The sequence below is a fragment of the Macaca mulatta genome, chromosome 3 (assembly GCF_049350105.2).
Source record: "Macaca mulatta isolate MMU2019108-1 chromosome 3, T2T-MMU8v2.0, whole genome shotgun sequence".
In the NCBI taxonomy this organism is placed as follows: Eukaryota; Metazoa; Chordata; class Mammalia; order Primates; family Cercopithecidae; genus Macaca; species Macaca mulatta.
Window position 1 is genome coordinate 50,746,534 of NC_133408.1, and position 15,626 is coordinate 50,762,159.

General features: G+C 46.1%; 1 protein-coding gene and 1 long non-coding RNA gene across 4 annotated transcripts in view; one reads left to right on the top strand and one right to left on the bottom strand.

The window, feature by feature from the left end:
- LOC106997355 (uncharacterized) lies at positions 1–12,749 on the bottom strand. The gene is made up of 3 exons (XR_001443511.3): positions 12,515–12,749; positions 2,032–2,190; positions 1–333 (listed from the first exon to the last, which is right to left on the bottom strand). It is a non-coding gene; the product is annotated as an uncharacterized LOC106997355 (long non-coding RNA).
- POM121C (POM121 transmembrane nucleoporin C) overlaps positions 12,659–15,626 on the top strand; it is a 26,574-nt gene continuing 23,606 nt past the window's right edge. For all 3 annotated transcript variants that reach the window (XM_001110260.5, XM_028845669.2, XM_077996430.1), the window contains exons 1-3: positions 12,659–13,417; positions 13,915–14,130; positions 14,455–14,616. In XM_001110260.5, coding sequence (XP_001110260.3) covers positions 12,855–13,417; positions 13,915–14,130; positions 14,455–14,616 — 941 coding nt within the window. In that variant the 5' untranslated portion in view covers positions 12,659–12,854. The remainder of the gene's footprint in view (positions 13,418–13,914; positions 14,131–14,454; positions 14,617–15,626) is intronic.

The window sequence follows — 15,626 nt, forward strand, 5'->3', positions numbered from 1 at the left end:
CACTGATACACAGCATTTATTTGAAAGACAAACCTCTTGGATGTGACTGGAGACAAGACCAGCAGCTCGAGACACATTCAATCCAAGGTATAAAATGGGGGAAAATCAGCTCCATCATGGTCTGAATTGAGGATGAGGCAGAAGAGCAGAGAATAGCAGATGCCCAGGTGGCAGCAACCTCACTCTTTTCCTGTGGACTTGCAGGGTCTCCCCACCTCCACTGCATTGGGACATGTCGTGTGCCGTCTCTTTATCCTCTGGCGTCAGCAGAGAATAGTCATGGGCAGATGGAGCCATGGATTAGTTCTTCTTTCCAGTCTTCCTTTAATTTATCTGCATAAGATTGGAGAGATTGCATTTGATCTTCTATACTGGGGCCAGGGAGCAGGGTGGATCTAGACCATGCAGCTTTTCCCCACTGTCACCAGTTTGTGAGCGGGGATTGGCTGCCATTGTTCTCTCCAGCCTCTGTGTTCCTGGGACACTGCTGACTGGAAGCTGCTCCTCTTCTAAGGGGGGCCGACACAGAAGGCGCGACCCAGAGCACATGGCACCTTCCTCTCCTCCTGCACCAGTCCAGTCTCCTTGCCCTCTGTGTTGTCATCACACTGAGGCAAACCATTCAACTCACCAGCCTCTCTCTGGACTCCAGTCTCATTGATTCCTCTCCCTGAAACTCTTCCTCAGTCTCCTTTTAGCCCCTCACATCCTCAGCCGAGGCCTTTGCTGACTGACTCCTCAGCTAGGCTAAATCCCCATCCTGCGCTACCATGACAGCCTATGGCAGATGCTATTTTCTGCAGGTGGCCACAGCCCTATCTCCCATCCCACACACTCCTCTCGTAACATGACCTTGTCACTTCTTCCACTGCGTGGTCAGGGGTATATCTCTTTTCCTTGAGCCTATGCACATCTTTGTGATTGCCCTGACGAATAAATAAAGTAGGTCAGAAGCGACGCTATGAGGTTGCCAGGCTGCACTATAAAAATGCCATGCCCTTGTGCTGTGTTGTGGAATGCTTGCCCCTAGAAGTAAGCTGCCAGACTGTGATGAAGCCAAACCAGCCCAAATGGGGAGAATGCAAGGAGGGGCCATGTGGACAGGTTCCAGCCCACAGGTCAGTCGAAGTCCTGGCTGCCAGCCAGTATCAGCTCCTGGTTTTGTGAATGAAGATGCCTCTAAATGATTCCAATCCCCTCCCATTGATCACACTCAGTCTCCACGTCTTCCTAGCTGAGGCCCCACATGTCGTGGACCAGAGACGAGCCAGGCCTGTTGGAATCACAGAATCCCTGATAATGATTATTTTATACCACTATGTTTTGGATGGATTTCTTGTGCAATTAGTAACTGAAACAGACTTTACTTCTTTATACTCATTAAGGAATGAGACTGGTTTGTTTTTGTGTTTTTGTTTTTGTTTTTTGTCTTTTTTTTTTTTGAGTCAGGGTTTTGCTCTTCTTGCCCAGGCTGGAGTGCCATGTTGTGATCTCGGCTCACCACAACTTCTGCCTCCCGGGTTCAAGCGATTCTCCTGCCTTAGCCTCCCGAGTAGCTGGGATTACAGGCATGCGCCACCACACCCGGCTAATTTTGTATTTTTAGTAGAGATGGGGTTTCTTCATGTTGGTTAGGCTGGTCTCGAACTCCTGACCTCAGGTGATCTGCCTGCCTCAGCCTCCCAAAGTGCTGGGATTATAGGCGTGAGTCACCACACCTGGCCTCTGTCTTTTTTTTTTTTTTAACTTTTTGTAGAGATAGGGTCTCGCTGTATTGCTGAGGATGGTCTTGTACTCCTGGCCTCAAGCGATTCTCCCACCTCAGCCTCCCAAAGTGCTGGGAGCACAGGCGTGAGCCACCATGCCTTGCCTGACACTGTCTTTAGTGTTGATTAGTGTTTCCTGTGTTGCACAAAGTAGGTGGTGGTAGTAGGTGCACCGTCAATAGTGAGTTTATGAGTAGAAGGTGTGTGTTTCTCCTTCTCATGTGAGTGTCACACAGTTGGTGCCTATGTTACTGGAAGCACACACCTGTTTCTGCTTCCATAGTTGTCTCTGGCCTGCAGTTCTGTGCTTCCCAGCTTGATCCATTCCTCTCCAGCAATCTCCTCTCCCTCCCCACGCTGACCCACCTATTGGTGAGAGATGCAACTCACTGTTTCTGCCACATTTTTTACTTGCAGGTGGTACCTGTAAAAAAGAGGGTGAAGAAATGAGAGGCTAGGGGTTCCAAACACAAACTTGACCAATTTTACAATTTTGTTAGCAACAATCTTGAGAGAATCAATACAAACTTTAGGTAGCTTGGTACTTTGCCCTTCAGGACAGTTCTTCCCTGGCAATGTTAGATTGTTGGGGTTAACCATTACTGTGCCATTACAGATGAGCTTCGGCTGCCCTCTAGTGGCAGTAGCCCAAGGAACTCCCACCATGCTATACCCTGCAGCAACCTGGATCTCAGGAACAAAGATCATTCTAGCACTGGGACCAGCTTTGCGTCATGAGTATGTCATCAGTGCCTACCATATTACCTGGCATCTATTTGGAACTAATAACTAACCAATATTGATTAACAAACTAGCCAACATGCACTGCTTTTTGTCTTTGAGACGAGTCTCACTCACCTAGGCTGGAGTACAGTGGCACAATCTCAGCTCCTCCTCCACCTCCCACCTCCCAGGTTCAAGCGATTCTTCTGCCTCATCCTCCCTAGTAGCTGGGATTACAGGTGTGCACCACTACACCCGGCTAAATTTTTTGTATTTTTAGTAGAGACGGTGTGCCCAGCCTTTTTGTTTGTTTTTTGAGACAGAGTCTTACTCTGTTGCCCAGGCTGGAGTGCAGTGGCGTGATCCAGGGCCACTGCAACCTCCACCTCCTGAGTTCAAGAGATTCTCCTGCCTGAGCCTCCCAAGTAGCTGGGATTATAGGTGCCCACCACCATGCCAGGCTAATTTTTGTATTTTTAGTAGAGTAATTTAGTAATTTTTGTATTTTTAGTCTCAAACTCCTGAGCTCAGGTGAGCCACCCACCTTGGCCTCCCAAAGTGCTGGGATTACAAGCGTGAGCCACCGTGCCTGGCCCTTTGCCCATTTTTTGATGGGGTTGTTTTTTCCTTGTAAATTTGTTTAAGTTCCTTGTTTCTGGATCTACAAGAATCTACAAGATTCTGGATCTGGCCAGGCACGGTAGCTCACACCTGTACTCCCAGCACTTTGGGAGGCTGAGGTGGGCAGATCACGAGGTCAGGAGATCGAGACCATCCTGGCTAACATGGTGAAACCCCATCTCTACTAAAAATACAAAAAAAATCAGCCAGGCGTGGTGGCGGGCGCCTGTAGTCCCAGCTACTCAGGAGGCTGAGGCAGGAGAATGGTGTGAACCCGGGAGGCGGAGCTTGCAGTGAGCCGAGATCATGCCCCTGCACTCCAGCCTGGGCGACAGAGCAAGACTCCATCTCAAAAAAAAAAAAAAGAAAAAAAAGATTCTGGATCTGACCTTTGTCAGATGGGTAGATTGCAAAAATTTTCTCCCATTCTGTAGGCTGCCTGTTCACTCTGATGCTAGTTTGTTTTGCCATACAGAAGCTCTTTAGTTTAATTAGATCCCATTTGTCAATTTTGGCTTTTGTTGCAATTGCTTTTGGTGTTTTAGTCATGAAGTCTTTGCCCATGCCTGTGTCCTGAATGGTATTGCCTAGGTTTTCTTCTGGGATTTTTATGGTTTTGGATTTTACATTTAAGTCTTTAATCCATCTTGAGTTAATTTTTTATAAGGTGTAAGGAAGGAGTCCAGTTTCAGTTTTCTGCATATGACTAGCCAGTCTTCCCATCACCATTAAATAGAGAATCCTTTCCCCATTGCTTGTCTTTGTCAGGTTTGTCGTAGATGTGTTATTTCTGAGGTCTCTGTTATGTTCCATTTGTCTATATATCTGTTTTGGTACCAGTACCATGCTGTTTTAGTTACTGTAGCCTTGTAGTATAGTTTGAAGTCAGGTAGCATGATGCCTCCAGCTTTGTTCTTTTTGCTTAGTATTGTCTTAGCTATACAGGCTCATTTTTGGTTCCATATGAAATTTAAAGTAGTTTTTCTAATTCTGCGAAGAAAGTCAGTGGTAGCTTGTTGGAAATAGCATTGACTCTGTAAATTACTTTGGGTACTATAGCCATTTTCACAATATTGATTCTTCCTATCCATGAGCATGGAATGTGTTTCCATTTGTTTGTGTACTCTCTTACTTCCTTGAGCAGTGGTTTGCAGTTCTCCTTGAAGAGGTCCTTCATGATTTATGAGAGTTTTTGAAAAGTCTTTTTCTGCTAAGTCCAATGTCTGGGCTTCCTAAGGGCTGATTTCCATCAATTTATTTTGTTACTTTGAATACGTTCCTTTGTCTTGGCATGATTTGTGCCTGTCATTGAAACATGGACATTTGAATATTGTAAGGTAGTAACTCTGGCATTTAGATGATTCTTCTCATTGCATTTGCTTGTGTTTGTGAGTGTGTGTGTTTTTAGTCATACATACGTTTATGTAGTAGTACATACGTTTAGTGACTTCTGAACTATTTTTGCAAAAATTTATCATTTTCATGTGTGGTTACTGAAGTCTCTGATTCTTTTAGCTTGTGTTCAGCTCACATTTTGATACAGATTTCCTTGAATACTAGGAGCTAAAAATGGAAGAAAACACCTCTCCCAGTCTTTGAAGCTTGCCTTTGCACCACAGCTTTTCTTCAGCACTTAGCTAGGCCTGCACTGACCCTCGTGATCAGGCCAAGGTGAAAGCGTAGGATCTTTGTCAGGTGTTTCTGAGCAAGCATCCTGCGCTGGGCAAAGCCCCTGTAACACCTGAGTGCTTGCGACTGCCCTGCTTTCCCAAAGGAATTCTCTCCAGCGTTCCTTCTCAGATTTAGGAAGTCTCTATTAGTTTTCTAGGGCTACCATAATGAAATGCCACAGACCGTGTAGCTTCAACAGCTGGAAGTTATTTTCTCACAGTTCTAGAGGCCAGAAGTCAAAGATCAAGGTGCCAGCAGGGCTGACTTCCCCAGAGTCTTCTCTCGTTGGCTTCCAGATAGTTGCCTTCTTGCTGTGTCCTCATGTGACCTTTTCTCTGCACGTCCCTGGCATTTCTGCTTGTTTCTTTTGTGTTTTTTTTGAGATGGAGCCTCGCTCTGTCTCCAGGCTGGAGTGCAGTGGCATAATCTCGGCTCACTGCAACCTCTACCTCCCGGGTTCAAGCGATTCTCCTGCCTCAGCCTCCCTAGTAGCTGGGATTACAGGCACCCGCCACCACGCCCTGCTAATTTTTTTTTTTTTTTTTTTTTTGAGACGGAGTCTTGCTCTGTTGCTCAGGCTGGAGTGCAGTGGCTGGATCTCAGCTCACTGCAAGCTCCGCCTCCCGGGTTTACGCCATTCTCCTGCCTCAGCCTCCCGAGTAGCTGGGACTACAGGCGCCCACCACCTCGCCTGGCTAGTTTTTTGTACTTTTTAGTAGAGACGGGGTTTCACCATGTTAGCCAGGATGGTCTCAATCTCCTGACCTCGTGATCCGCCCGTCTCGGCCTCCCAAAGTGCTGGGATTACAGGCTTGAGCCACCGCGCCCAGCCTTGATTTTTGTATTTTTAATAGAGACAGGGTTTTGCCATGTTGGCCAAGCTGGTCTCAAACTCCTGACTTCAGGTGATCTGCCTGCCTCAGCCTCCCAAAGTACTGGGATTACAGGCGTGAGGCCACCACGCCCAGCCATCCTTGGCATTTCTTCCTGTTCTTTAAGGACACCAGTCATACTGGCTTAGGGTCCCACCCTTCTGACCTCATTTAACCTTAATTACCTCTTTAGAGGCCTTATCTCCAGGGAGGTCATGTGGGATAAAGGTTCAACATATGCATTTAGGGAACACAATCAAGTGCGTAACAGAGTGTTGTAGCAATGCAAGAATGGCCACATAAAAAAAAAAAAACAGTGGAGGCCGGGCACAGTGGCTCACACCTGTAATCCCAGCACTTTGGGAGGCTGAGGTGGGTGGATCACTTGAGGTCAAGAGTTCAAGACCATCCTGGCCAACATGGTGAAACCCCATCTCTACTAAAAATACAAAAATTAGCCGGGCTTGGCGGCGGGCACCTGTAATCCCAGCTACTGGGGGACTGAGGCAGGACACTCCCTTGAACCTGGGAGGTGGAGGTTGCAGTGAGCTGAGATGTCGCCATCACACTCCAGCCTGGGTAACAAAGTGAGACTGTCTCAAAAAAAAAAAAAAAAAAAAAAAAAAAGAGAGAGAGAGAGAACAGTGGAGTGTTGTGTGTCTCAACTGTCAGGTTTTGCCCCAGTCCTAGGTAGATTGTTTGCCTTGCAATGTTTGTGAGCAATGCTCACCATTTTTCTAGCGTCAATGAGTTCTAACCAGCAAATAGACAGGCGTCTACATCATTCCCTCAGGTAGCCCTCAGACGTGTGATAGCAGATTTACCAGTAATTCGAGGTAAGGTCTGCCCTGTCCCTGTGGAATGCCAAGAGGTCCCACACTGGGAATGCAGCCTTCTGTCTTCAAGACACCCGTAAAAGCCAGGTGTGGTGGCTCAAGCCTGCAGTCCCAGCTGCTTGGAAGGCTGAGGTGAGAGAATCACTGGAGCCCAGGAGTTTAAGGGTGTAGTGAGCCATGATCATGCCACTGCACTCCAGCCTGGTCAACAGAGCAAGATACTGTCTCTTAAAAAACATTGCCACAAAGGTTTTCTACCTTTCCTTTTTAAGTTGCCTTTTTCTTGATTTAGCTTTCATTTGGTTGTTGTAAAGCTTTGGCTGTTTTTCAGCGTACTGACAAAGTTGTTTCTAACAATTACTGCTTTTGTTTTGTTTTTTGAGACGGAGTTTTGCTCTTGTTGCCCAGGCTGGAGTGCAATGGCGCCATCTTGGCTCACTGCAACCTCTGCCTCCCCGGTTCAAGCAATTCTGCTGCCTCAGCCTCCCAAGTAGCTGGGATTACAGGCGTGCGCCACCACACTTGTCTAATTTTTTATTTTAGTAGAGACAGGGTTTCACCATGTTGGTCAGTCTGGTCTCGAACTCCTGACCTCAGGTGATCCACCCGCCTTGGCCTCCCAAAGTGCTGGGATTACAGGCATGAGCCACCACACCCAGCCTTTTTTTTTTTTTTTTTTTAATGTTTCTGTTGGGTGATGGGAGCTTAGAGCTCTCTACTCTGCCCTTTTGCTGATATAACTCCTCAATTGTATTTTAAAGAGATTTAAATAAGAAGGAAAAACAGGCACCTATCTTTACCCATATAGTTACCATTTTCAATGCCTGTCATTCCTTTGTGTAGATCCAGACTTCCATCTGGTATTTTTCTTCTGCCTGAAGGACATCCTTTAACATTTCTTTTAGTGTTTGTTGGTGATGAATTCTTTCAGCTTTTTATTTGTTTGAGAGAGAGTCTTGCTTTGTCACCCAGGCTGGAGTGCAGTGACACAATTATGACCCACTGGAACCTCGACTTCCCAGGCTCAAGCAAACCTCCCAGCTCAGCCTCTCGAGTAACTGAGACTCCAGGCATGTGCCACTATGCTAGGCTAATTTTTGCATTTTTTTTTTAGAGCCAGGGTCTCACGATGTTGCCCAGGCTGGTCCCGAACTCTGGGGCTCGAGCGATCTGCCCGCCTCAGCCTCTCAAAGTGTCTTCCAGCTTTTATGTGTCTGAAATATCTTTATTTCACTTTGTTAAAAATATATTTTCATCAGGTATAAAATTCTAGATTTTCAGTTTTTTCCTTCAGCACTTTAAAGATCAAGTTGCACTGCTGTCTTCTCACTCGAAGTATTTCTGACAAGAAATTTGATATCATTCTTATCTTTGTTCCTATGTAAATAACATGTCCTTTTGTCCCAGCTGCCTTCAGGATTTGATCTATATCATTGGTTTTGTGCAATTTGATTGTGTGACTTGTTACAGTTTTCTTTGTATTTCTTGTACTTGACGTTGAACTTCAGGTCTATGGGTTTATATTTTTCATTATGTTTGGAAAATTTTGACCATTATTTCTTCTAATATTTTTCCATGTCTCAACTTTGTAAACATAACAGATATAGTTAAAATTAATGTTAGTGTCTTTCTCTGCTTATTTTAATATGTGTCAGTTTGGGGTTAGTTTGGATCAAAATAAGGATTGATTGGTTTTTCTTATTATGGGCTGTGTTTTTTGCTTATTTATATGCCTAGTAATAGGATGTCAGGATGCCAGACTGGAAATTTTAACTTGTTGAGTAATGGTCATTTTTTTTTTTTTTGAGTTGGAATCTCACTCTGTCGCCCAGGCTGAAGTGCAGTGGCACGATCTTGGCTCACCGCAAGCTCCACCTCCCGGGTTCACGTCATTCTCCTGCCTCAGCCTGCCAAGTAGCTGGGACTACAGGTGCCCGCCACCGCGCCCAACTAATTTTTTGTATTTTTAGTAGAGATGGGGTTTCACCGTGTTAGCCAGGATGGTCTCGATCTCCAAACCTTATGATCCACCCGCCTCAGCCTCCCAAAGTGCTGGGATTACAGGCGTGAGCCACCGCGCCCAGCCAATTTTTAATCGTATGTACAATTTCTTGAGCTTTGTTTTGGGATGTATTTAAGATCACTGGAAAGTTGGATCCTTTCAGGTCTTGTTTTTATGATTCATTAGGTGGGTCCAGAGCGATGCTCAATCTAAGACTAATTCTTTCCCATTCCTGGGGTGCTTAAGTACTCCACGCACAGCCCTATAAATTGTGAGTTTTTCTAGTCTGACTTGTGGCGACCCCCATCTCTATAAAAAAATAAAGAGGCTGGGCACAGTGGCTCATGTGTGTAATCCCAGCACTTTGAGAGGCCGAGGCGGGAAGATCACCTGAGGTCAGCAGTTTTGGCCAACATGGTGAAACCCAGTCTCTACTAAAAATACAAAAAAGTAGTTGGGTGTGGTGGTGGATGCCTGTAATCCCAGCTACTCTGCTGAGGCTGAGGCAGGAGAATCGCTTGAACCTGGGAGGCGGAGGTTGCAGTGAGCCAAGATAGCGCCACTGCACTCCAACCTGGGCAACGAGAGTGACACACCATCTCAAAAAATAAAAATCAGTAAATAAATAAATAAATGACTACCTCATCCAGAAATGCCTTTACAGACACACTCATAAATAAATGTTTAACCAAGTATCTGTGCACACCATGGTCCCTTCAAGTTGACATATGAAATTACCCATCACTCCAGCCTTCAGCCATGGGTTTGTGTCATGCATAGATTTCTAGAACTCCTCTTTGCATAGTGCCCTCCTTTCTTTTTTCTGCCCCATTTCTCTGCCATTTCAGCTGTCTCAGCCTGATATCTGTCTCCTCAGCCCAGTAGGATCTCCCTACTCTGCTCAGACTCCAGCTCTCTGCACTGCAGTTGGGAAATTATCCCCAGGCAGAGAAACCAGATGACTTTGGGGCTCATCCCACAAATTTCCTTTCTCCTAGGGATCAGTCTTTTGCTTCCTGTTGTCCTCTGCCTGAAAGTAGTTGCCAAGTTGTACTATTTTATATATCCACAACAGCATGAGTTAAACCAAAGTCTGGATCAGCAGACTACTAGATTTTTTTTTAAACAGCTTTATTAATCAATGCATTTTGTCCATGTCTACAGCTGTTCATGGTGGGAGGACTAACCTATAGCTGGAAGGATTAATTTTCAGCTGCTTTATAGTATTTTATTATATGAATTATATCAGTTTGCCCATCCTTGTATTGATAAACATTACCCATGAAGTGTGTTCAAATTGTCTGTGATACAAATAATGCTTCAGTGACTACCCAGAATGGGATTGCAGGTTTATAGGATACATACTTCTTCACCCTTATTTTTTACTAGATATTGCCAATTGCTTTCCAAATTGTACTGTTTCATATATCCACAAGGGCATGAGTTCTGTTTGATCCACATCCATGCCAATACTTGATCTTGTTCAATTAATTTTTCTAGTGTGTAAATGAGTGCAAAATCCATTATTTTAGTTTTTCCTAGATTACTAGTGTACACATATGCACATATATATTATTAGGTATTTGTGTTTCCCATTCCATAGCTTTTTTATATCAATTGTCCTTTTTAAAAATTGGGTCATCTTTTTGTTATTGATTCTTTGGAGTTCTTTATAAATTCTACTTACTAATCATCTTTTGATTATATGTATTAGAGTTGTTTTTCCCAGTCTTGACTTGTCTTTTAGATGCATATCTTGCCTTTTTTCATATAGAAGTGTTAACTTTTTTGGAGGGGACGGAGTCTCACTCAGTTGCCCAGGCTGGAGTGCAGTGGTGCAATCTCGGCTCACTGCAACCTCTGCCTTCTGGGTTCAAGCGATTCTCCAGCCTCAGCCTCCTGAGTAGTTGGTACTACAGGCATGTGGCACCGCACCAGGCAATTTTTTTTTTTTTTTTTTTTTAATCAGAGACTGGGTTCTACCATGTTGCCTAGGCTGGTGTTGAACTCCTGAGCTCAAAGCAATCCGCCCGCCTCGGCCTACAAATGTGCTAGATTATGTGTAAGCCACCATGCCCGGCCTAGAAGTGCTAACTTTTAATGTAGTCATATTTATCTATATTTTCCTAAATGATTTGTGCCCTTTGTGTATTCATCTCTTGACCTCTAAACACAGGAGTGCCCCAAGGGCTCAGGCTACGGACCTCTCTATTTACATTAATTCTCAATAATCTTGCTTGGTTTCAGGACATCTGTAGCCTGATGGCTTTTCTGTGTAGCTTCTCCACTTAACTCCAGCCATATACAATAATTTAAAGATCCCCTACTGACCTAGATACTATGTTTCTTCTTCCCCTATTACCCAAGTTTCTTGAGTAGGGAGTCTGCAGTCACTGCCTCCATTTCTTCACCTTCCAGTCACTATTCAACCCAGGGCAGCTTGGTTTTTGTCCTACTAGTCTACTGATACTGAGATTTTTTTCTTAAGCAGCACAGCTCCCCCCCTCCACCCGCCCCACCCCTTTTTTTTCCAAATTAAGTCTATGTGAAATCGCAGTATATTAAATAGAAGCAGAATTGCTTTGGGACTGGGTTGGGGAGGATCTAGAACCCAGACTGCACTTTCTTCTCATCTCTCTGAGTTGCCCCAAAGGCATCTATACCTTTCCAATTTTTCTAACCTCCCAAACACCCTAATCTCCAGCGATAATGAACAATTTCATCTCTGGACTTCTGCACAATGCTCCTTCATCTGCCTTGAACCTGCCAGACCTCTCAGCTCCAGGAGCACTTCCCTGCCTACCTTCCCCTTTATCATAACTTTAATTTTTTTTTTTTTTTTTTTTTGAGACGGAGTCTTGCTCTGTCGCCCAGGCTGAAGTGTGCAGTGGCGCGATATCGGCTCACTGCAACCTCCACCTCCTGGGTTCAAGCAGTTCTCCTGTCTCAGCCTCCCGAGTAGCTGGGACTACAGGCACAGGGACTACTGGGACTTCACCACCGTGCCCGGCGAATTTTTGTATTTTTAGTAGAGACGGAGTTTCACCATATTGGTCAGGCTGGTCTCAAACTCCTGACCTCAGATGATCCGCCCACCTCGGCCTTCCAAAGTGCTGGGATTACAGGCATGAGCCACTGCGCCCGGCCCACAATCTAATTTTAGCATAGGTATTGAATTGCAATCTTTTACTTACACATCTTCCTTACTAAATAGCTTCTAAAGATCAGAGATCCTATATTTTCCCCCCTAAACTCTTTAATGTATATAAACAATGGAGTGAATAAATCAATGAATGAATGGCTGAGGAAACTGAACTACACCAAAGTCTATTGGCAGACCACCAGACTTTTTAAACAGCTTTAAGATATAATTCACATACCATGCAAATCATAGGGTGGTGCAACCGCCACCACAATCTAATTTTTTTTTTTTTTTTTTTTTTTTTGAGACGGAGTCTTGCTCTGTCGACCAGGCTGGAGTGCAGTGGCGAGATCTCGGCTCACTGCAAGCTCCGCCTCCCGGGTCCACGCCGTTCTCCTGCCTCACCCTCCCGAGTAGCTGGGACTACAGGCGCCCGCCACCACGCCCGGCTAATTTTTTCTATTTTTTAGTACAGACGGGGTTTCACCGTGTTAGCCAGGATGGTCTCGATCTCCTGACCTCGTGATCCACCCGCCTCGGCCTCCCAAAGTGCTGGGATTACAGGCGTGAGCCACCGCGCCCGGCCCACAATCTAATTTTAAACTATGTTTATGCTGCTACGAAAAAGCCTATAACCATGAGCAGTCACTTTCTATTCCCCACCCCCAAACCCACTCCCTAGCCCTAGGCAACCACTAATCTTTCTCAGACCGATAACTTTAGTATAGGTATAAATCGATCACAGAGCCTCAAAATCCACCCAATATCTGGGCCATGATGTGAAATATGGTAAGTAATCGTCCCACATTATCAACTTGTAACGCAGAAATGGAGGGAGGAAAAAAAAACTCGCAGTCCCCAGTAGCATTTGTGAAAAGTACCTGATAACAGGCTGTGGTGGAGGAGAGTTCAGCCCCCAGAAAAGATCACGGATTAGGAATTACATAAGCATAGGTCTCAGGCCCTTTTATTTTGGACGCGATCCTTCCACGGGATCGCCTCCGGATGGGTGTTGCGCTGGGAGCCACACGGGAAACCTCAAGAGTCAGAAACAGGCGTTGAAGGCAGGCGGCATTTTCCAAACCAGTTGGGTCTCCGGCGCTGCCTGGCGGTAGCGTCTCCCGGAGTCGCGCGCGCATGACGTAGAGGGCGCGCGATGACGCGACGCGCGGCGCGGTGCACGCTGGGATATTTAAGTCTCCTCCGCGGCGCGGAGCCGCGATGTCTCCGGCGGCTGCGGCGGCTGGAGCAGGCGAGCGGCGGCGGTCCATAGCGAGTGTCAGGGACGGCCGGGGCCGGGGCCGCGGCGGGCAAGCCGGGGCCGCGCTCCTCGGCCTGTCGCTGGTCGGCCTCCTACTGTACCTCGTGCCGGCTGCGGCTGCGCTGGCCTGGCTGGCCGTGGGGGCTACCGCGGCCTGGTGGGGACTGAGCCGCGAGCCCCGAGGTTCGCGCCCCTTGTCCTCCTTCGTTCGGAACGCGCGACATCGGCGAACACTGTTCGCTTCGCCTCCGGCCAAGTCGACAGCCAACGGAAACCTCCTAGAGCCGCGGACCCTGCTCGAAGGACCTGACCCTGCCGAACTGCTACTCATGGGCAGTTACCTGGGCAAGCCCGGGCCGCCGCAGCCCGCCTCCGCTCCGGAGGGCCAGGACCTGCGGGATAGGCCTGGCCGCCGCCCACTCGCCCGCCCGGCGCCGCGCTCCCCGCAGCCGCATCGCGTTCACCACGTTTACCCCTCTCTCCCCACTCCTCTTCTCCGACCCTCCGGGAGGCCTTCCCCACGGTAAGATGCGCTGATTTTCCCAGAGCATCCTGTGGTTCGGCTGGCTTGAAATCGAGGACTTGACTTTTAAATCCGATTTGCTTTTTCATCTAGTCCAAAGGGGATTGTGTGTGGTTTTGCCCTCCTTAACACCTTGGTGTGTGCCAGCCGTCTCCTGGCCTCGTCTAACTGTTGGAATGAGATGTGTTGCCAAAACGATTCCCTTCTTTTCAGTTTTAAAAACTTCCTGAATTTTAGTGCAGTCTAGATGTAGTCTACATTTAGATTTTTCCCTCTCAAATTGTTGAAATCCATTGTTGAGACAGCTGTTAAGCAGCTGTCACTCTCTGCCCTTAGATGGAATAGGGGAAAGTTGCCATAAAAACACCGTGTTCTGTGTTGCTTTGGAAGACACTTAAGTTCTTTGGAAAATGTCTGAACTGGTGGATTTTTAGCCGTTTAAATTTTTGACATTCTTTTATGCTTTGGTTCCATGATTTGTCTCACATTCTCTGCAGGGATTGTGGGACTTTACCAAATCGGTTTGTAATAACACCTCGAAGACGCTATCCGATCCATCAGGCCCAATATTCCTGTCTGGGGGTACTTCCCACAGTGTGTTGGAATGGTTATCACAAGAAGGCTGTGCTGTCCCCTCGCAACTCCAGGATGGTGTGTAGCCCAGTTACTGTGAGAATCGCCCCTCCCGACAGAAGATTTTCGCGTTCTGCGATGTGAGTATTATCGTTGGAAGAATACTCTCCCTTTTCGTGTCCACTTTATTCTTCTCCAGTTGTTCCTATGACAACATGACTACAACGCAAAAAAGAAAAGACAAAGCTGCTTATTTGAATAAGAAATACCAAATTCGAGTAATTTTGTTTTTCGCTTTTTGCCCTTGATGAAAAAGTAGCTTTACTTGCTAAGGGGAACTGCTGTGAGTGTATAAATTATACTTTGATCTGTTGGTTAGCTTCTGATTTCCCGTTTCTGAAATCTGTGCTATATGGCGTGAGAATTAAAATATCTTACAGCTAGAATCTTGTCTTTCATTATAGACCAGAGCAGATAATCAGCTCAACACTGTCCTCACCATCAAGTAATGCCCCAGACCCATGTGCAAAGGAGACTGTACTGAGTGCCCTCAAAGAGAAGAAGAAGAAAAGGACAGTGGAGGAAGAAGACCAAATATTCCTTGATGGCCAGGAAAATAAAAGAAGGTAACAGACTCAGGAGAGTAGTAAGCGGGTTTCCCGGTTGGACTCCTATGGGATGAGATGTAGACATTCCCATAAAGATACAGAGGCCACCTCCAGTTTGTGAGCCTTTGTAGGCCCCCTTCTTTGGCTTTCATGGAAGAACCTAATAACAAGCGTTTTAATGCTGTTCATTTCAAGGCACAGGTTAGATCGATGTTACAATTTACCTTTTCCGTGAGTAGTAGAGATAAGCTGACAGCTATTAGCCATGTTAGTTCGCCTCGTGCTTTTGTAGAAATGTGTTAAAGTTTATTTTCAAGATAAAAGGCTCTAAGTCTTCCCATTGGAATTTTATGGTGTTCAGTTATTTGGGTAACCACCAGTTCCAGTGTCTTAATTTTGCTGAAGGAAATGCTTGTGAAAGAAAAATGAAAACTAGAGTTTGGTAGATTTAACAGTAATGAGATTAAAACAAATTTCCTGGTGGGGCAAGGAGGCTCACGCCTGTAATCCCAGCACCTTGAGAGGTCGAGGCAGGTGGATCAGCTGAGGTCAGGAGTTCGAGACCAGCCTGGCCAACATGGTGAAACCCCGTCTCTACTAAAAATACAAAAATTAGTGGGACGTGGTGGCAGGCGCCTGTAGTCCCAGCCACTCGGGAGGCTGAGACAGGAGAATTGCGTGAACCAAGGAGGCGGAGGTTGCAGTGAGCCGAGACTATGCCGCTGCACTCCAGCCGGGGTGACAGAGTGAGACTCCAAAAAAAAAGGAAAAAAAATTCCTTTCGTGGTTTATAGAATAACCTAATGAAAATGGGATAAATAGTTTTCTAAGTATAGAAAGAAAGGAAGTTGAAGTGGCTGAGCATTTATTGAGCACCCACTGTGTATGAGACCCTACTCCAAATGATATGGATAGAGCAGTAGACAAGACAAATCTCTGCTCTCATGGGACTCTTGAGGGAAACACCATTTTATAAGACTGGGTGTGATAGTACACACCTGTACTCCTGACTCTTTGAGAGGCCAAGA